The sequence below is a fragment of the Eleutherodactylus coqui genome, chromosome 2 (genome assembly GCF_035609145.1).
Source record: "Eleutherodactylus coqui strain aEleCoq1 chromosome 2, aEleCoq1.hap1, whole genome shotgun sequence".
NCBI lineage: Eukaryota > Metazoa > Chordata > Amphibia > Anura > Eleutherodactylidae > Eleutherodactylus > Eleutherodactylus coqui.
In genome coordinates, this window is record NC_089838.1 from 95,217,977 (window position 1) to 95,240,577 (window position 22,601).

General features: G+C 44.4%; 1 protein-coding gene across 1 annotated transcript in view; it reads right to left on the reverse strand.

The window, feature by feature from the left end:
* The window catches only part of NR3C1 (nuclear receptor subfamily 3 group C member 1), a 142,863-nt gene extending 120,519 nt beyond the window's left edge, over nt 1-22,344 (reverse strand). The window contains exons 1-2 of the mRNA XM_066591247.1: nt 22,227-22,344; nt 18,232-19,415 (exon numbers count right to left, since the gene is read on the reverse strand). Coding sequence (XP_066447344.1) covers nt 18,232-19,409 — 1,178 coding nt within the window. The 5' untranslated portion in view covers nt 19,410-19,415; nt 22,227-22,344. The remainder of the gene's footprint in view (nt 1-18,231; nt 19,416-22,226) is intronic.
* Nucleotides 22,345-22,601: the final 257 nt, after the last annotated feature.

The window sequence follows — 22,601 nt, forward strand, 5'->3', positions numbered from 1 at the left end:
CCAGATCAAATAAGATGTGGCCTCGGTTGCTCTGACAGCGCCGTCCTCCGCTGACCGATGAGATACCGTGTTGACCACAGAATTACACTTCTCACTCCACAGTCCATTGAGATTTTCTTTTTTGTGTTACTCATTTCTACCCTATTACTTTGTGTCCCATCAGAGCAACCCATAATGGAGAATATGGCCATCCACTTGGGATTCCTTTAAATTAGACTGGTAAGTATCTCACAAACAGTGTCTCCCGCTCGGACTCCAGCCTTCTATGTATTACACAGAGACGCCAATTCATCTGGATGAACAGCAGGCCACATCATGAGATCTCAGAAGACGCTATACGACTAAAGGAACTCTTTGGGATGGGACAACTTCTTTGAGGCAGTGGTCCCCAACCTTTTTTGCACCAGGAACCGGCTTCAAGCAAGACCATTTTTCCATGGCCCGGCAGTATGGGTGGGGGCTTTTGTCATATGGGGGCGGGGTTTCAGTGGCTTCAGTAGTAATGCTATTATTACTACGGCCGATACAGGGGACACTATTACTAATAGTATCCCCCCATATCAGCCCCAGTAGTAATAGCGCCCCCATTGAGACCCATATACTTACCCCTTCCATCTCATGCAAACGCTGCTTCTCCTTGTTGTTCCAGATGACAACAGTTGAAGTCACCTGACCACTGCAGCCTCACCATCCGTTACCGGCATCAACACTCACATCTTGGGCACCATGATGCCAGGAGTTCATATGAGTGACATTGCAGCCTCCGATTGGCTGCAGTGGTCAGGTGACTACCGCTGATCTCATCTGGCACAACTGCGTAGTTGCAGCAGAGGGGTAAGTACTGATTCTTTTGTTGTTTTAGTACAGTTGGCGGTATGGAGGGAAGGTTGTCTAGTAACCGGACAACCTCTATCATCACTACTGCCTTAAAGGCATTCTGGCAAGCTAGTCACTCCTAATATCATCCATCACCTTTCATGCCTTTACCATTTAGTGAGATTTGCTTTTCTTTTCGTTTTTTTTTTTGGCATATTGTGCCCCAAAATGTTGACTTTTATTAACCAGTTGGGCATGTCATTTTGTTAAAGTGGAGTGAAAAGTGGACATGGCTTGCTGCTTGGCCAGAATTTAGACACATTTCTAAAATAGGACTTCATGTAAAAAGTATTATGAAGCATTGGACGGTGCTAGCATTACTATTTCAAGGTTACAAACATAATGTGCATGCTAACGGCTCTACTGTCACCCAAATGCTGCGATCCTAGTAAAGAAGCATTGGGCATACTTCTATGCCTTGAGAGAGAAGTGCTGCCAGGCCCAGACTTATGCCTCTGTAGCATCTGGGACACATCAGCCTACAGTTATCTTATGTGCATGGCCTGCATCACGTCTATACCACCAATATTGGCTAGATCCATCAAATCTCTTCTAACTCTGCCCAGCATTAGTGCTCCAAGCTATGAGCCCATAGTCTTTTGCATTACACGCCTCCAAATTGCAAGGCCATAGAAAATTAATTTAATCGATATTGTTCATAAGGAATACACATAATACATGAATAATTCCTTGTAAAGAGCAATATACCAAAGATCATAAAAGGAAGATAATAAGTAAGTCGGATTAGAGTTTAATTCCAGCACATAACAGTAATCTAGCCTGCGGTCCGAAGTCGGTTAGGATCCGGTTAAGATGTCAATGTTTTCTAATGCCTGTACATACTCTTTTGGCCTTTTAATCCAGAGGGGAATATTGTAATGAGCACACGGCAATATTTCATTTTAATGCTCCACTGGTGTGTGCGAGGAGCTTGAGAAATGGTGAAAGTAATAGAAAAAGTATGAAAGCGATAAAAATTGACTGAGCATCACTCAAAAGCAAGAATACTTGAGAAAGTAATTGTAATCCGGCCACGGAGCATTTGAGGACATCAGTTCTAGAAATTATACATTCCACGCCTGTAAAGAATCTTCTAAACGAAGGGTGTGTTTAACAAGCATTGTAAAGCACTAATTCTCTCCACGTATCTGCCTCATTAAAAGGGACTTATATATAGCATGTAGGGAAAAAAACTATTCTAATAAAAAAACTTTATCCGCTCACACTTCAGTAAACATTGAAATAAACAGAAAGCACCACATTTCCACCTGGAAGGGCCCTTCAACAACATCCAGCTGGATTCTATGCATTCGAACGATAACCGTTCCGTGCTGGAGATCACTGGAAATAGATCATTCTTTTATTATTCTGCAATAAACACACTTCAGGTCAAAAAAATTGAAAATTGAAGTTGGTGTAACGAAACTTCGTTCCAATGCATGATGAGGAATTGTAGATGGAGAGGTGATATGGTGTTTTTAGACCCCCATCCATATTCCATCAACATATTTGACGGTTCTTTAAACTTTGACTTGAGGAGGCTGATGCAACTTGAGTGTGGATCCCACTCCTTCGTTGGGGACTATGACATTGCCCTGGTATAGTTAGCGTCAGAGAGGAACATGGGACACTGGTTGCTGGCCCCGCTCTGGACATTGTGACGGCGGTGCATCCCCTTGATAAGCTTGGCGTTCGCCACCATTATTTAAGGCTGATAACAAAACACTGGATGCGACAATAGGCATTTTTTTTCTCCAGTTGTAACATGACCTATTACGGTTCAAATAGGGATTAGGTGCTTGCTACTACGATGTTATAGGGATCTCGATGTTCGCGAGATTTGATAGCATCACTGAGCATAGTGTGCCGCAATAGGCCTGAGTTTTATGGGACTGACAATTACGAGATCTGGTAATATTATTGAATATCTTGGGTCGTAATGAACCCATGCTTAATGGAAAAGGTCACTGAGATTGTTTAATAGGGGCTTAGCGTTAGCAAATGGGTTTGCTTTAGATATATAGCTATAATATCCTCATGTGAGTTGAGCACATACATACAACGACCATATCTGTCATGCATATTGAAAAAAATGTCTGCCTTCCTCAAACAACATGAATAAATAAAACCATACCGCCATTATAAAGATCATTTGGGACAGAATTTTAACCCTATGAGTTTAAGTACCCATCAATCGTCTCGTCTAAACTGACCCTAAGAAACAAAAGAGACCTGTCAAGTAAAACTATAAACTGCGATTCCTTACATTATGGGGCAAGTTATATAGTAACTAGCAGACCAGGAGAGAACAGAGTTGGACCAGTTTTAGGACTGGGAGGAGTTGGACCAGAGAGGAGGCATGGCTAGAGGTGAATACTATTTATACTAATCAGTTATTCTGCCAACAGTATTCATAATAGATCAAATATAACTTCATCAGTTCTGGAGGGGTCATATGTGACTTGCCAAAATCTCACTCTACTGGTAAGAGAAAGTCAAATGTACACTTTTTGTGGAAAAAAAAAATTCTCATTCTGCTGCAAAACTCGGCATGCAGTTACATCTCAGGCAGATATGCAAATGATTAGAGTTAAGGTGTGATTAGATGAAGGTTCTTGCCACCTGAGGCCCTAAAAGTGGTTCCACCTTTGGCTTGTAAAAAGGCTCTCAGAGGTTCCTTGAGTGTAGTGACCTCTTATTTCACTTGTGTAGAGCTTGTTGACCCCTAGACACCTCTACAATGCAAGTCGAAGAGATTTCGCCCATTAACAGAGTTTTAGAGTGGGTGCATTATTGGAGGGCGAGAAGGTGGATGGTCGTATGTACATCTGGGATGTCAACTTCAACAGTCTACCAGTTTGCACAATCTAGAGGCTCAGTTACAGCAAATGTGGACCAACATGCTGCAAGATACCATACACAACCTATATTCCTCCATGCCAGTATCAAATCTTACATCCAAGCTAGAGGCGGCACAACAGGGTACTAGAGCCTCCATTCAAGGGTTCAGTTTTCCGCAATAAATTATCCTTTTGCTCTGATATTGGAATTAACTGAAACTTTATATGTATGAGTATAATGTTGATATAAGTACGCTATTACAACTCCTCCTACGTGCTTGATTTTTTTTAATGAGTGTAATAATTAAAAGGGGTTGTGGGTTTCCAAAATGAAGCAGAATAATTCTGTATGAAACAAGGTAACAAATTTTAAACTCTCTTTCTTTCTCTGACAGGGCCTAATAAGCCTCTGTACATGGCAGAACTAGAGACCATTATTTAGTCCCTGCTGCCAATCACACACTGGGAAGATGGGGTGTATGACAAGGCTCCAATACACTTTGATGTCATGGTCATCATTGACCACGCGGGTTCAAGTGATCAGAAACCAAAAGGTACTGGGCTACGAAAGCTTAAGCAGTTGGAAACCGCCTTAGGCACCCAGACAGTAGAGTACGGCTAACTTCTTCTGAATTGTAAGAAGACGGCACATGAGAAATATCCGAAATGGCCACCACAAGAAGGCTATGCAGTGGTCGTTAAGAGGTTAAAAGTTTTCTGAAACTACGGTAAGGTACTGATGACCTGCTTTGCAGTTCAGTAAATACAAGCATGGATCTAGAACCTATATCTAAGCTATCTAAATAACAAAGTAATAATGAATGAACTTTGGAGGGGGATATAATGCTTCACAGAACTTTATCTTCTCCTGAGACCGGTTTCCTTTTTATCTTGCCTACGCAAAAAACTATGCCTGTAAATCAGTTCAGAAATGCACCTGGTTTGCAAGTGTGAACCTGTTGTCTATCCATTTTACTAGAAATCAAAGCTATAGAAGGTAAAGCCAAGGAGTCATAGGTGTGTGAAACCACATAAACTAGTCAGAATTGCATCATACAAGTATTTGCCGAAGTATTAATAGAAACTAGTAACTACAAAGCAGCCGTCAAATCGTGTGTGACCAACAGTATGGCAGATGTAATTAAAAGTATAAAACTATGGTGCAGAAAATGGGGAATTACAATTATTACTTTGCTCCGAGCAGCTTCCTACTTTGCCCTAACAAAAAGCGAAAAGTTGGCAAGGTCATCAGCAACGCTCCATCAGCACCGGGTTTTCCACGAAGTGTGTGAGCCTGCTCCGTGACTAATTTGTTCATGTGTCTGCAGTAATAAATCATTAGGCTGATATATATTTGGGAACACGAAGCCTGTATTATTTTACTATAAACACGCGACTAGTGGGCGAGTTGTAAGTCTTATTATAGGAAATGATACGTAAATGGACTGAAATTCAAGAAAACACTTATCACTAAACAAACATGAAGAAACTTGTTTGGACTTTCGATTGGATCAATTTGGTAAAAGGAAACTTATTACTTGGAGAGGATTCCTTGAGAATGGAGCATATTACCTGTGCCTTGTTAACGCCACACTACAGAGAACAATTCTGAGGGCAGCTTGCCACATTTGCCCGTCATTTCTATGTGCCATCCCACCAATCACGAGAGTTGAGAAAGGTTCCCTGCAGCCTAGATTCCCTAAGCGCCTCACTGGCATTGGGCAATTGAATTGGCCAGTTTATCTTTCATAGGGCATTGTTAGGATGGCAAATCTAAACGGAAACTTTCCGACCGGGATTTTGGATTCTGAAGTGAAGTCGACACTGATAAACCAGTGACAAGAGAGTTGGCTTTATAGGACTTTCTACAACAGGTCCGACTAGTTTAGAATCAAGCTTTCTCCAATGTAACATGACTCCGGCAGTCAAGTGTAGCAGTTTGTTAACGTGTTGTAGAAATGCATATTATAGCCCCATAATGCATCAGTCCGGCCCCCGATCCTAGTAAAATACTGTGTAATTCTATTCTAAATGGTGATACGCTTACACAGATCCAGAGTACTGCAAGCAGGATTACCAAGAGGTCAAACATATTAGAGACGTACACACTTTACCCCCTTTCAGCCAAAGAGTAATGATGTCTAGTCCGAACTGATTAAACACATGCTAAAATTAGCTAATTCTAAGGCCTGGCTGTAAAGACAACATAATGGTCTCTCAGCAAGAAAACACTTTCCTGTGCTACAATCTAGACTTGTAATACGATCCGACAGAAAACACAGACAACATATATTTTGCTGAGCTATCGAAACCAGGGCAACCGGTCCCTCCACATTTTATAATTAATGTTTTGTCATTATTTATACGATAACATATTTAGCAAGGCATCGTGTTGTAATAAAATAGGCAACTGCCATGATGTGAGGTTTTTTTTCTAAAAGTTTTAGCTTTTAGAGACAACACCCATTCTGCAACGTTGAGGTGTCCATAAAACGTCAACAGCTGTCGGACGAACTCTTGTTCAGCTCACAGCTATTTCTCCCGACTCCAGCATACATGAAGGTTTGGTTATGCGTTCATGTCGTTTGTAACAGAAAGAGTGCAGAAAGTTGTGCCTCTTATACCAAGGAGGAACAAAAGGATTGGGCGCTGAAATTTAACTTACCTGATCTTCAACTTCTTGGAAACCCCCTAAAAATATCCAGCCCCACTGTCAGGTTTTAGCAAACTTTCATCTAATGTGTTTGAGGACCTCTAGTCGGATTGTATATGAAGTGGTTAAAATGAAAGGTCCTTGAAATTAGGACACCTAAAAATCATATCCTTTGTCCTAATAATTCAGAAATATAGGTATAGTAATCCGACTTTTCAAAAACATATTTATGCTCCATAATTTCAAGGAGATTCATTTTCTAAGTCTAGTTTCTTACAAACGATTGGTGACCACCTCTACCTTTCATGCAGAACCTCCTGAACTACATGTCCCTATGGTAATGTACAGTGCAGGCACCATGTAGTTGACTAGTAGGAGATTGCACTTTAGAAGAAAAAAAAATGTAAGAAATTATAGAAAAATAATTCAGGTAAGTTTATCATGCAGCAGTTTCTGGATTGGTAGGTGGAGCTTACAAATTCTTTGTACAGTTCTTCACTTACAAGACTTAATGTTCAGACAAAAAAACTTGCAATTTTAAAATTCATACAAAAGTTTTCTTAAGCAAAAACAGGAAGAAAGCCTGTAACACAGAAGTAGAACATACACTGTCAAAAAAAAAATCCCGCCCCTAGGAGTAGTCGTTTTACTGCAAAACTCGGCATGCAGTTACATCTCAGGCAGATATGCAAATGATTTGAGTTGTGACGTGATTAGATGAACGGTCTTGCCGCCTGAGGCCCTACAAGTGGTTCCACCCAAGGCCTAAAGAAAAGGCTCTCAGAGGCTTCTTGTGTGTAGTGACCTCTTTTTCCGCTTGTTACAACTTGTTGACCACTAGACAAAGTTACCACGTTAACAGAATTTGAGAAGGGGCGCATTATTGGAATGCAAGAAGCTGAATGGTCTCACAGACACAATGCCCCCACCTGGGCCATTCTGACCAGACTATTAAGAGGTATTGGGAGCAGTGGATGCGTCAGGGCACTCACACAAGGCGACCGGGCTCAGGACACCCTTGACAGACCACCAGTAGAGAGGATCATCTGATCGTCCGATAAGCATGAGCATCCGCAACTGTTTTAGTTTTCCACCATCCAGAGATGGGTGTCACTATTGTTACAGGCCCCTGTGTTTGTCGGAACCATTTCCAGGAGCTTGGATAAAATATATTGGTCTCAAGGCACTCATTATGTGTACTGCCTTAGACACCCACCTACCTTCGACTCCGTTTGCAGTGGTATCGTGAACAAGGAAACTGGACTACTACGGCTGTGTTTGTGTCTGGAGATCTAGGTTGAGCACCTCGATCATGCCTTTACGGTGGCACAGGATACCACGGGAGGTGGCGAGTTCTCCATCAATGGAAGTGTTCAAACAAAGGCTGGACAAATATCTGTCTGTGATGATTTAGTGAATCCTGCACCGAGCAGGGGGTTGGACCCGATGACCTTGGAGCTCCCTTTCAACTCTACCATTCTATGAAACGCTGCCCAAGATGTTACATTAGTAATCTTCCCACATTCGTAAATTGTATTTTACATTGTTGTTGGTCAGTTTCTGTGCCTTGACTATCATTTACCTGCAACAGCCTGTACTTTTGTTAGGGTTGTAGTTCCCCATGTTCATTCTTAGAACTCAAGGCAAACCCCATTTCTCCGGATCCCATGCGGCCACTGTTCATGGACCACTCTCATATACGTAAGTGTGTGTGTAAGATACTGTAGCGTATATGTGCCAACCAGTGAGGTAACTGATTTGTCTTGGAGATCAAATGATCAAACGGCTTGTCTGGTTTAGAAATTTTTTTTTCTCCCCATTATGTAATTTTGAGTTATAGGGGTGTTCTTGATTATCTTTTTCAATAATAAAGGGACTATACTCGGGTCTAGTGCCACCTCCCTGGTGACACCACTGATGGTCTGTATGCAGGATGTCAGGCTGCTGCAGCCTATGTTGTACCGTTCGCAGGCTGACTCTGGAGCTCATAAACAGACCTTGCAGAGAGCCAAGACTGCTGAGTGTAGTCTGCTTTATTATTTTTCTGCATGGCCAGCAATTTTTACAGAAAAAATATAACTTGGAAAATCCCGGTAATGGAGGGCAAACCTCAATGCAGCCTCCTCTCTTGGCTGGAGTGGAGGTTAGTTACAACTTTCAGCTTTCCGGCTGTCTCACTTGCTTTTTCCTAAAGCAGATCATTTTTATTGAAGTTATGTTTTTGAATACAATGGCCCCTTAATTTCTACACATTTATAGGAGCATAATATACATAGAGCATGGCGTTACCCCTCCCAACAGTGCAATTAATCCTAACTATATTTACATATATCATAATCTCCCCCAAGCAAAAAAAAATATTCAGAGACACCCAAAACTTAACTCTTCTCTACCTTCTCACCCCTCTCCAAATTCCATCAGCTTTTCTACGATGCCTCAATGCAAGCAGCTCCTCGATGCGTGCTATCCATTATGTATATATATCGGACCACATTCCCCAAATGTCCACAAACTTAGTTAAACAGCCTTTCTTCCAAAGATATTATTTTTGCGATAAAATCTTCTACTGTCAAGGGGGCAGGCTGCATCCAACGGGCAGTAATCGGCTTCCACTCGTGATTCAATGCTCTCCGAATTCCCAAAAAAGTATGCCATCAAGCCTATCAGCAATACCCAGTATGCAAGTTTTGGGACGAAGAATAATGTCAACAAGCATATATTTTTTTAATTATCTCTAGTACCTCATTCCAAACTTCACACAGTTTTACACACCTCCAGAGGGGGGTGTATATAGTAAATTCATCTAGTTGCAAGATCTGCTTAAATGCATTCCATAATTGAATTATTCGAATACTTGTCGGATACAATCCCTATTTTCCCCCTTTCATCCATCTCTCACTGTTTTAGGGGGGGCTTCCACTTGTCATTTTAGAGCTCAATCTACCATTCAACCCCACCCCATTTATTTCTTCTGCGCCCTTTCAACTGTTCCAATTGAGACACCAATAAAAGCATCCAAACATATGAAGTTGCCAACACTTCAGGCCGTTTACCCCTTTGAAGGGTCTTCAATTTAATTCTAGCAGATTTCTGGTTCCAAAATAAACTTCTAAATATCGTAAGGAATCTAAAACTATATTGTGATGGAATCCAAACTGGAGAGTTTTGAAGTATGTAAAACCTTTTATTAAGATTTCCTCTACTAATTATCAACAATGGGAGACAATTCCAGAACTTGACCTTATCCTCAGACCTTTGTACCATTGGTAGCAAATTAGCAGAAAAATAGTCTTGATGCATAGAAGATACCACAACTCCCTAATATTTCAATTCCTTCACTATTTGTAGTTGCGTATGTTCCAATGAATAGTCCACCGGCAAGAGATCTAAAGGAAGAACTACAGATTTCCCACAATTAATGGTGAGACCTGATATCTTACCAAAAATATAGTAGAATGGACATAATAGAACTTATTTAGCTACTCACATTCCCTGTATACAACAGATTATCTGCATATAATGGGATATGTTCCTCAATTTGAAAGTTCCTCATACTGGAATCCAACTATATAGGCTGGTTTACACGGAGCTATGATCGTTCAAAGATCGTTTAAACGACCTGATATCTTACCAAAAATATAGTAGAATGGACATAATAGAACTTATTTAGCTACTCACATTCCCTGTATACAACAGATTATCTGCATATAATGGGATATGTTCCTCAATTTGAAAGTTCCTCATACTGGAATCCAACTATATAGGCTGGTTTACACGGAGCTATGATCGTTCAAAGATCGTTTAAACGACAGTTTGAGTGACAGCTTTGAGCGATCATTTTGCATAAACTATTAAGTAGCTACTCAGCTACTTAATAGCAATTAAGTGTACAAATGAAGCCTTAACTGTAGGCTGATCCATTGTTCTCCACGGGGGAACAATATTATCAGAACTCCCGTGGGGAACTGCTGATAAGGCTGACTGACGATTTTTAGGTTGGACTGAAATTAACGATCAGCTAGCAGTGCCCAAAAAGTTCACGATGGGCACGCGTTCAGACGGGCCAATGATTGCTAAAACAATCGCCAATTAGCGATTTTTTGACGATCATCGGCTGGTGTAAATGAGTCTTATCTAATGATTGCCCTAGGCCACCTGCACACGAACGGATTTGCATTGCAGAATCCGCGGTCAGCGTCCGCAGCAAATACTATTCATAGCATTCTATGGAAAAAAAAATCGCTTCTTCCTGCACACTTACAGAAACAAATTGTTTCCGCGAGGGGAGGAAAAAAAATTAAAAAAAGAATTAAAAAAAAAAAAAAATCGCAACATGCTCTACTTTTGTGCGGTGTCAGTGTGCTCTTTCAAGGTAAGAGATAAGAATTGATGTTATTGAAGAAGTGAATATGGTGGCAGTATGAATGACCTCGTGGTTCACAAAATAATGAAACCGGCTGTTCAGATATTTTGACTCATACCGGTTGTTTTCTGCTGAAACTGTATGAGATCAACAACAATATTATATTTTTATAGAAACTAGAAGCTCGTTATACCGGAGCTGTAATGTTCTCTTCTTAGAACGTAATGTGTGTGCATATACTAGGTAGCAGAGGGGTCCATTGACTTCAATTTGCTGGGATGTTACCTTTTTAGTAGATGTAATAAGTTGTCCAGGAAACACAGATTGGGCTTTCAGGTTTGAACTATGTTGCATGGAAATTTCTCTCATTCTAGCAAAATATTGCAATGTCTTCTGCATTAATACCTATTTGCAACTAATTTACTTTTTATACACTACTTGGGAAAAAAACCCTCCCCTAGAAGGAGTTGTCGGAATCGAATGAAATTTTTCCTGTGTGATTGTAACGTTAATATAAGTAAGTGATTACAATATCAGAGCAAAAGGAGAATTTATTATGGAAATCTGAACACTTAAAGGGAGGCTCTAGTAGCCTGTTTTACCGTCTATAGCTTGGATACAAGATGTGATACGGGCAGACGTGGAGGCCCTAGTACCCTGTTGGGCCACCTCTAGTTAGGATACAGGAAAGCATGGAGGCTCTGGTACTCTGTTGTACCGACTCTAGCTTGGATACAAGATGTAATATGGGCGGACATGGAGGCTCTAGTACCCTGTTGTACAACCTCTAGCTTGGATACAAGATGTGATACAGGCAGGCATGGAGGCACCAGTACCCTGTTGTAGCACCTCTAGCTTAGATACAAGATGTGACAGAGGCGGAAATGGAGGTTCTAGTACCCTGTTGTACCGCCTCTAGCTTGGATACAAGATGTGATACAGGCGGACATGGAGGCACCAGTACCCTGTTGTACAACCTCTAGTTTGAATACAAGATGTGATACAGGCGGACATGGAGGCATACAGGCTCCGTATGGTATCCTGTGACATATTTGTCCACATTTGCTGTTACAGCTTCTAGATCAGGGGTGTCAAACTCATTTTCACCGGGGGCCACATCAGGTTTTTGGTGAACTTCAAAGGGCCGATTGTAAGACAGTACAGTAAGGGCTCGTTCACACCAGCGTATTTGCGTACATAATATGCAGAGAACAGAAGCCATTCATGTCAATGATTTCATTCACATGATGTATATTCTCACACAGCATGACCTATATTGTTTCAAACTACGCACCCCGATAGGCCATTGAAGTGAATGGGCCGCGCAAATACGTGGTGAATGCGCAGGAAGCCTATGTATTCAATGCATATTTGCGCACCATCTCAGGGGCCCATCTGCGTTCTTTTCTGCGTGCCCAAATACGCAGGCATAAGCGATTTTCGATTGCGCAAATACGTAGCGTATTTGTGCGACCGAAATGCAATTACGCCCGTGTGAACGAGCCCTAATAGTGACCCCCATAGTGGTCGCAGTAGTAATAGTGACTCTGATAGTGGCCCCAGTAAAAATAGTGACCCCTATTGTGGTCGCAGTAATAATAGTGACTCTCATAGTTGCTCTAGTAAAAATATTGACCCCCACAGTAGACCAGTTAGTAATAGCGATCCCCACAGTGGCCCCAGTAGTAATAGCGACCCCTACAGTAATATTACCCCCTCCCAGCAGCAATATTACCCACTCCCAGCAACAATATTAACCCCCCCACACAGCAACATTAACCCCCGCCAGCAATATTAACCCCTCCCCCCTGCACCAATATTAACCCCCTCCCAGCAACAGTATTAACCCCCACCCACCCAGCAGCAATATTAACACCCCCCTCCTCCCCTTCCCAACCCGGCAGCAATATTAACCCCCTGCCAGCAACAATATTAACCCCCTCCCAGCAGCAATATTAACCCCCACCAGCAAAATTACCACCCCACCCGACCCCCGCAGCAATATTAACCCCCTGCCAGCAACAATTTAAACCCCTCCCCCCCAACACACCAGCAATATTAACTCCCTCAGCCCCGGCAGCAATCAGCATTATTAACCTTCTCCCAGCAACAACAATATTAACCCTCACCCCCCAGCAGCAATATTAACTTCCCCCTTCCCCAGCCATGTGCTTACCTCCTCCTTGCTGTCAGCACCGTTCCTCCTCGGATGGTGCTGAGCCCGGGTGGCATATGAACTTTTCCCACAAGACTTCTGCACTATTGAGCAATTCCAGCAACCTGATTGGTTGTTTGGTTCTCTGGGTTGGCTGATTCCCCAATCAGATTGCTGGAATTGCTGACAAGTGCAGAAGTCTTGTGGAAAAAGTTCATATGCGTCCGGGTGTGCACTGACATCAGTGAGCAGCACGGCGCGCTTCCTCCCTGAGTCCTCTCCTGCGGAACTGAAGAGCAGGGGACTCAGGGGAGAAGGGATCAGCGCTGTCAGTGTGATTACCAGCGGGGAGCTGCGGCACCCCAGCTGGTAATCACTACAGTGGTGAGCGGCCGTCGGCACGCCGCGGGCCACATAACACAAGGCAGCGGGCCGGATTCGGCCCGCGGGCCTTGTGTTTGACACATGTGTTCTAGATCATGCAAAATTTGTAGGCTGCCGAAGTTGGCATCCCAAGCAGTCCTATACATGTTCCATTGGTGAGTTAATCTGGTAACTGTGCAGTATACCTGTGACACCCCTGCTGTGCAGCCAAGCATTATCCTGCTGGATAGAAGCTCCGCCATGAGAGGAACACATGTGGCTGCAGGATGTCCTGAATATGTCGCTGAGCTGTCATTGTCCCTCATATCACTACTAGGTACAGACCAGCAGTGTGTAAAGGCATGATTGAGGGGTTGGACCCTCCAGGGTCATCAGGTCCAACCCCTGCTCAATGCAAGATTCACTAAATCATCCCAGACAGATATTTGTCCAGCCTTTGTTTGAACACTTCCATTGAAGGCGAACTCACCACCTCCAGTGGTAACCTGTTCCACTCATTGATCACCCTCACTGTCAGAAGGTTTTTTCTAATTTTATATAGGAACCAGCAACACTCAGTGAATGGAGGGGGAGTGGGCCGAGGATCGCTCCAGCCCACCCACCTCCATTCACAATGAACTTGTGGTCGTTCATAAGTGAACGACTTCCTATTTATACAAGTGGATTCGTCGTTCAGTTTTCTGCACGCAGACACTGATTGACGAACGAGAAGCGAACACATACATTTACACTGAACGATAATCATTTAGAATCTCGCTGGATGCAAGAATCTGAAAAAATTTGTCAGCCCGTGTAAAAGGGCTCTTAGGTAAACGTAACAAACATCTTGACCCTGAGTTCCTTACGTCTTGGGATCAGTTTTGTAAGCACAAGATTGTTTAATGTCACTCCTGCAAAAGTCTCACAAGAGTCAACAGGAAAAAAAATTGCAGTCTGAGCCAATCCCAATCTAGAGTACATAGATAGCTAAAACTGATAAAATATTGATATTCACCGGGGCGGTAATCCCTCAATATCGCACGGAAAGCCTTACAGTATGCAATGTGGTGAAGTAGTGAGGAGGAGGAGGCGTGTAGTCTCTGCAGTTGTTTATTCACTGTACAGACAAAAAACAATATTTGTGGCCTTCAGATGATGCGCTCAGCTCACCGTGCCTCCTACGTTCTACACAGAACTTGAGCTAAGCAGCAGAATGTATTTCTCTGTAAATTTCCTGCATTATGGTTAAAAGGAAATCCATCATTAAACTGTAGAACAAGGTGTGCTTCAAAGAGCTGATGTAGACATGAACAAGCCGGGAAGCCCTGAATTGTGACATGTCCACCATGTGCAGCTCCACAACAACAGGACATACTCTACATCTAGAGGAAAGAAGGTTTCTATACAGACATAGAAGGGGGTTCTTTACTGGGGTAAGGGGGAATGGGGGGTCTAGACTATGGAACTCTGCCTGAGGACGTGGTGACGGAGACCTCTCTAAAAGAGTACGAGAGGGGCCTGGATGCCTTTCTTGAGTGCAATAATATTACATATTATTCCGATTACCAAATTTGAGTCAGGATGGATTTTTTTCCCTAAAAAGGAGGAAAATTGGTTTCTACCAAATTGCTTTTTTTGCCTTCCTCTGCATCAATATTGCAAGATAATAGCCGTATTGGATGGACATGTCTTTTGAGCGATAATCGTTGTGTCCATTTACAGCGCAAGGTGACTGCTCAAAGATTGAGCGATCACCTTGCGCTCCGAGCAGGGAATGCAGAAGACAAGCGGGGCCGTTTGTCTTCTGCATTCAGCTGTTCTCCGCTCAGAGTGCACAGATGTTATACAGCTGCACGCTCCGAGCAGAGAATGCAGAAGACAAGCAGAGTGTCCCCGCTTGTCTTCTGCATCCAGCTATTCTCTGCTTGAAGCACCCTGGTGTTATACAGCCGATCGCTCCGAGCAGCGTATGAAGAACGCAGCTGGACCGCTCTGTTCTTCATACCTTGCCTGTGTTCAGGGAGCGGGATACCAGCTGAAACAATAGTATCAGCTGTATTCTGCTGTGAATCTCTGATAAGGCTCATCGTTCTCTTTTAGCATGCGGAAAGACAATGATGAGCGACTGCTTAATGAAAACGGCACAATGTCAGTGCAGTTAGACACAATGATTATCGCTCAAAAGACGGCTTTTGAGCGAATTTTGAGCAATGATCGTGTCTAAATGGGCCTTTACACACTATTAACATTGGAAATGACACAATTACCCCTAGACCTCTAGATTTTATGAATGAAATGGTACAAAACCTCAAATCCCTCGCATCAGTCTACATCCACATCTAGGGAACGTAATATCTGATCGCATACATACATTCTACTGAGGTCATTTACAGGATGTCACAAGCTGCTGCAGCCAATCACAGTCGTCAGATGTGGAACGTTGAGGTGTGCGACTGGTTGCAGCAGCCTGTGACGTCCAGCAAACAGGCTAACTGCAGCCTGTCAACACTGACCTGCCGTGGGGAATGGAGCTGCAGTGCTGGGTAAGTGGGGATCCAGGAGGGCAAGTATTGGTGTTTTTTTACTATTTTTGAAAAAAAATTATATATAATAACTCGGAAAGCTCCTAAAAATTAATCAAACCCCAAAGTTGTAAGGCACCATAGCTAACCAATACCTTTTTTTCTAGATTAACCATTATCTCTATAATGCAGCATATTTCATGAAAACACCCACCGGCGTGTGAATGTAAACAACGCTGCCTGCACATCCACTTTAACCCAGTGTGATGATCAATATCCATTTCATTGAAGCATAAGGTTAGCTAGGCTGGATACGACTGGGATGACTATTGCATCTTCCTTACTTTACTAAGCCTGGAAAACCAACTATGCCCAAAACCCTTTATTAGTAGATCAGAAAACCAGAATGTGTCGAATTATTATTGGGTCAAACAGATTAAAATATCAGGCCAGTGATTACATATTTATGAGCTTACTGCCAAATTCTGATTCATGCAGCCTCTATGAAGAATCCATTTTTCAGATATTGGAACCATGTGTCATACCATCAGCACAACGTTTCCTACCATATCCAATACTTCCATTTGACGACGGAGAACAACGGCCTAGCTATCCACATAGCTCCATTTTTACGTGCGCTGAAATGAAACTTAGAGCTTTGACTATTTTCTAGAACACCGTTCAGATACGGGCGGCTGAACATTTGTACGAGATACGTAAAGCTTAGGAAAAGACGGGTCAGTTATGACCTATACAGTTGTAAGGCTAGGGGGTAAGCCCTGCTAATGGCCGATGATCTCACATCTGCTCCATGCAGCAATACAATTACAACTTTGCATCCGATTTATTATTCTAATGCATCTCAAATGAAAACAGTCTTGATTACCAATCTCCTACGTTTTTGCGTCTACAGCTCGTATGAAGCCCTATGTATCTCCACGGTAACAGACTACAAACAAGTCTGAGTGGTCAGATTCTTCAGTCGTAAATCTATCTGTTGCTTCCATGTCTAGGGTTGCCAACTGTCCAGAAGTTTCTGAACTGTCCATAAAACTAGGGCAGGTTTTTATTCAGTGTCGATGGAAACAAAACAGATGCAGCTATGATTTTTTTTTTCAGGTTGGTGGTACTTGGAGGTTATTATGTCTCTAATTAGCATCCATTTACAGTTCAAGTAAATGCTGGTAATGAGTTCACCTGACCTATAAACCTGCATAACTTATATTCTTTATCATTCGTTACCATTTTCCAACGTGTCCATAACAGAATATTGGTCGTTTGTGATTTTTGGATAAGTCAGGTTGGCATTCCTCTGTTTTTCCTACTGGTAATGTATGAATAACGTGACTATTGGGCGTTACCAAAGTGGTGAATGGACAGCATCAGACTGTGGAGGGACCCCCCTGAATTAGTCATACGTCTTAAGGATGAATAACTGAGGAACGGTTCGTGGCACAACGAACCGTTCCAAGAAAAGTTGTCATATTGTGGGGAACAGAATACTTCCTAATCTAGACATACCAGAAAAGATCCCATTGAGTCACCTGAGTTCTCCTCTAATCCATTCATATACCAAGCATCTCCTGTTAGTAGTCCTGGGTTCCCCACTGTGTAGACTCTTCTATAGACATACGATTCACTCTTTCTTGCCCGAAATCTTCACTTTTTAACATTTATTAAAAAAAAGTGTATTTTCCATATCAATAGCTATTAAACCACATCTTATAATAAGCTTATCACGGTACACATCAACAACACAACTTAAGACTGTCACACTAACGAGGTGTGCCACAACAAACACTAATTATGTATGTGTAATGTTGGGAAAAATAAAGACTGCAGCATACCTGAATGCTGCAATGGAAATCTACTCACAAATCATTGACCCATTCGTCATAGAAGTGACCACACAAGTTCCATTCATTATAATGGAAAGCCTACAGAATACATTTTTTTTCTTTGCACAAAAACTAAAAACAAAAAAAAACCAAAAAACGAAGCAGTGTCTTGATAAATATAACAAAGGTTGACCCTTTACAAAATGCAGAGTCAACGTACCAAATTTATTCTGCCAAGCACTCATAAAAGAAGCAGCCGGGGAAAACAAACAACTCGCTGCACATTTTATATGCAATCTCCCCTGTGTAATATTAACCAATTCTGAAATTAAACCAAGCGACAACATCAATTTGTTCCTCAGAACATAACACTGGAGGTTTACCAGGTAACAACTAGACCTGAGAACTTTAACCCAATCACTGCTTGGCCCATCATCAGCACCAACCAGAGATCAAAGCCCATGGAGTAGGAAGTCGCTACATTGTATCAACTGTCTCTACAGTGTTTACAAATACACAAGTTACCCTTCTGCTCTATCTGGCCACAAAAAAGGGTATTTTCAAACATCACATATATGGAAAAAAAGGGTAGACAGATTGTGTACATATGCATCAACTTACCTGGAGTAGCCATTCGAAAACAAAGGCCTGCCTGGATAATTTAAATTCCCCAGGCTATTGTCGTCCCCAGTCCCATGGCACCTACTCCAAGGATCTGAAATGGTGGGCAAACTTGTGCCCAAAGTAAAAATTGGCTTCTGATCTGTTTGTTTCTGAGAGATGGAGGAAGTGTTCAAGTCATAGTGGTACATTTGCCCCCCTGAAGTGCTGACCCCATGCACAGAAATTGCTGATGCTTTGTTAGCAAATAGGCCAGATCCAATACCGGGAAAATGGCCACCACAATAAGCTGGACTAAACTTCTCCTGTTTCACCACCCCTGGGGTGCAGAGCTCTATAAAGTCCTCTTTTTCAGTCTTCACTTGAGCCAACTGTATTTCAGGGTTGGGAGGTAGTAAGTCCCCAAGACGATCACCTACTTTTGGTGTACAATCCTGCATGATGAGGGGTTTGCAGTCCTCATTTACTGCACCGGACCTCAAAAGAAATTCACCATCAGTGGTCAAAGGAGAAAGCAAGCCAACTGTGTCATCTTCAAAGATAGGGTCCAATTGCCATGGACTGCCCTTGTTATCCCTGGGTGAATCTGGGGGCAGGTCAAGATCCTGTAAAAGGTCAAAGGTGCTTTGGTCTTTGGAATACAACTTGGCAACGCTGCTCCCAATGCTGCCCCCCTGACCTTGTACAGAAGGACTTGCTTGGGTAGACATATCACATTTGACGCCTCCTTGGTCTTCAAGGCCCTCTGGCACTTTATCTGGGACAGGTGGTTTTCCCTGAAGACTGGCAATGCTTTCTTCCAAAAGCCTGAAATCTGTTTCTGCTGTGGGGACTCCAAGTGGAGCCTGCTGAGTATAACCAAGTTCGTTGCCCATTACTTTTGTGTCTGGCTCCCCCATATAAAGTCCCATTGAGAGTGAGACTGCCTTGGACAGGTCTGGCTGAGGCGCATTGCCCAGACCATTCGTTGGGTCCACAGTCACAACCAGGTGCTGCTGCGGCGGCAGCTGTCTTGTGTCTGGCAGTGCTGCAGGTGGTGTTGCACAAGAAATGTTCACGCAGGCTCCACCTCTGTAGTTTGTAAATAAATCAATCACGTTCCCTGTCTTGTCGCTGTAATGAGCGCTCTTCACAGCCTGAGATCCATTCGGTGGCTTTAGAAGATCTTTGGGATCCATCGAGTCCTGAGAGGTGACAGCAAACCAAAAAAAAAGCAAAAAGGAAAATGAACAACAAGCAACAAAAACAAACCAAAAAAGCATAAACAGGAGGAAGAGTAACTCTAGTCGTTTAACTCTTCGGTATCCTGAAGCGCTACGCTATAAAGGGAGCATGGCGATAACAACAACAACATGCTAATATTCCATAAAACTGCGGAGAAGTAATGTGGATTCGGAGAGGCAGGAATGTTAACCCCGCGCTGTTATCAGGCAAGATAACCTTGTAGAAAACAAGTCAGCAAAATCATCAATGCTGACCAGATGCTGCGTGCCATGCCAGGCATTACCAGGCTGATCTATAGAGGTACATTAATTATATACAGTCTCATGACTCAAACAATAGAGCTTTTATGGAACGGCAACGCCGGGAAACAAACATACATTGTGCCGTGTCACTAATAGAATATTAGCAATGCAAATCACAACTTCCTAATCGTCCATATTGTGCCTCGCAGTCACACCGCTGCCGCTATATGGAATAATAAAGAAGTCGATTAAGTCAATTGCACATTGTCGCCAAATCCCGTCTGAACAGCCGGCTGCTGGATGCCATCCTGTGGCTTCTTGTACGGAGCGATGGATACATATATATAGTTCTGTCAGTGAGGGCTTTCCTGGGTTCTCCATTATGGATTGGCTTCCTATGGAATCAGCCTTGGGCTGTATATATATATACGGGCGCTGGCGATATCAGGCAGCGCTTTTGATGCATGTCCGATTCGTTTTCGCCTTTTTTACGAGCATGAAAAAAATAAAAATCACAAGTGGTTCCAAGTGCTAGAAGAACACATCGCACACAAGAATGGCCCCGAAAGAGGACACGCTACAATGTCTCGATCTCGGACGTGTATTAACACATTGAAGTCAATGGCTTCTATTCCCGTGCGAGTTCTTTATATGCCAATCGCCCGTGTAGCTACGGACCCGGGGCAGGGATTGCTATGAGCTCATAGGACCTATATCTGTATATACGTAGCCTCTAAGCTATCTGTATACATTACACCCCCCAGCGCTGCCCTCTATTTGCTCATGCCGGTGACAAAGTCCAAATTCCCTTCAGCCTGGTAACAATTCTCTATAATTTGTAGCAGCCATCGAGGCGCAGAACGTTTCCATAGAAAATCTGGGAAGAGGGCTGGATGTGTAGAGTCCGCGGGGGTCTCAGATCCCAATGTGCAATCACGCCGCCTAGTCTTCCAAACAGACCCCGCGGCTGTTAAGCTGCAGATACGGATGTCGCCCTTCGGTGGCCATAATCCGCATGTAGACTTCCGCTGCCATTCCGTGCAGATCTGCATGAAGAAGCCACGGGTCACTTTCACGGAAATGAGGCAGAACTCTACAAACGGATTGATGGGGTGAAATCCGTGTGCGGCTCTGCAGCGGACATATGCCGTATAGTCACGGATGTCTGCTGCAGCGTTACAGGGGGATTCCGTCGTGTGAACGTTTCTCGGATATCAGGCGCCGTCCGCATCGGCCATCACGGATTCCGGTTCTCTGTTCCACTGTGGGAGCATAGAACAGAATGCCTGGCGGAAAAAGAAGCGCTATTTCTTCAATCTACACCGGAGCCTGAGAGGACAAACAAAGGGCGTATGCGCAACTACGCTTGCCGCTACGGAGCATAGTAGCGCATGAATCAGGGGGTTTAGGGCCATTCAAACTCTGCGCGACTTTGAAAAAAAAAATAAAAAAAGCAGGAAGATAGGTCCGGCCCTAGTTATCTCACACGTAGTATTAACTAAGATAGGTCCGGCCCTAGTTATCTCGCACGTAGTATTAACTAAGACAGGGCGAGTCGGATTTCTTCCTGTCCGCACTATTAACGGAGAGAATATCGCTAATGAGAACAACCCCATTGAAATCAGTGGTTTCGTCCCATTATCACGCCCGTGTGAAGACGCCCTAAGACGCAGGTATGACTATTGTATGCTCACCGGTCACTAAGGCTCCCTTTAGCCAAGCCGATTATTGTTTGCCCGTTCGCTCCGTTTAGATGGGCAGAGTCACCGTTGCCCAATTCGCCGAGAATCGTTCAGTCTTTTCCATCAGCCAATGACTGAACGGCGCTGTTTAAACGGAACAAGACGCGAACGAGCCAACGATGCCAGCGCAAAAAAACGGATGATTTTGTCGCTTAGTCCCAACGCTTATCGTTCGCCCTACGGGGGATGCTACATTGGGGGGGGGGGGGGGGGGGGCACAAAGTTGGCCACAAAGCTCGTATGGAGCAGGGTCCAGCACACGCCCCGCCCCCGTCCACGGACGGCTATTAATACTCGTGATCGGCCCCGCCCCCGTCCACACACGGAGCCCCTCCGTCCGCCCCGCCCCCCGTCCGGCTATTAATACTGGCGGCCCCGCCCCCTCCGCCGCTGTCAGCTCGGAGGAAATAAACATCCCCGTCATGGGGAGCGCAGCCTCCGCGCACGTCACGGCCGCAACCTGTGGAGCTCCAGCTGCTGGCACCACAACCCCAGCGGCCGGAGGGGGCACAGGCTGCGGCCGCTCACTGTCAGCTCCCCGGCCCGCAGCCCCGCCGACATGAGCGGGAAGTTGTGCGGCTGCTAGAAGTTCCCGGCGGCGGGTTACTAGCGCCCAGTCCGCGTCACTTCTGGCGGGCTCGTCCGCACTGCACAGCGGCAGCGTCTGCCCTTCAGCCGCCATTCGTGCGCCGACTTCCATGTGCGGCACGTCATACACCGGACGAAGCGTAACTTCCCGGGGAGCTCCCGGCGGGGGGCCCGTCCCGCTCTCGCCGCTGTCACTTACTCGTCCCGGCCTCACAGTCCGGACATGTCTCCTCGCGGCTCCTGCGGGTGCGCAGCTCACAGCGGCCCCTGGACGCGGTGCAGACGGCAGAGGCGCCCTCGGGGTTGGGAGCCGCCTATCCCGGACATGTAGGGAGGAGGGAGGCAGAGGGCGGCCGCCCGGCGGAGGGGGAGGAAGAGGAGAGGCCGAGCGAGGCAGCGAGCGGGGAACGCTGCAACCTGTTGGCTGCTGCCGGCAACTACAGCCCCGCGTCTCCCCGGCCGGCGGCGGAGGGGTTAACGGGGGATGGCCGCCCGGGGGCTCCCGGCCAGCAGCTGGCAGGAGCTCTGCGTGCGGGCAGCGAACGGAAACCACCGTGCGAGCAGGGAGATCTAC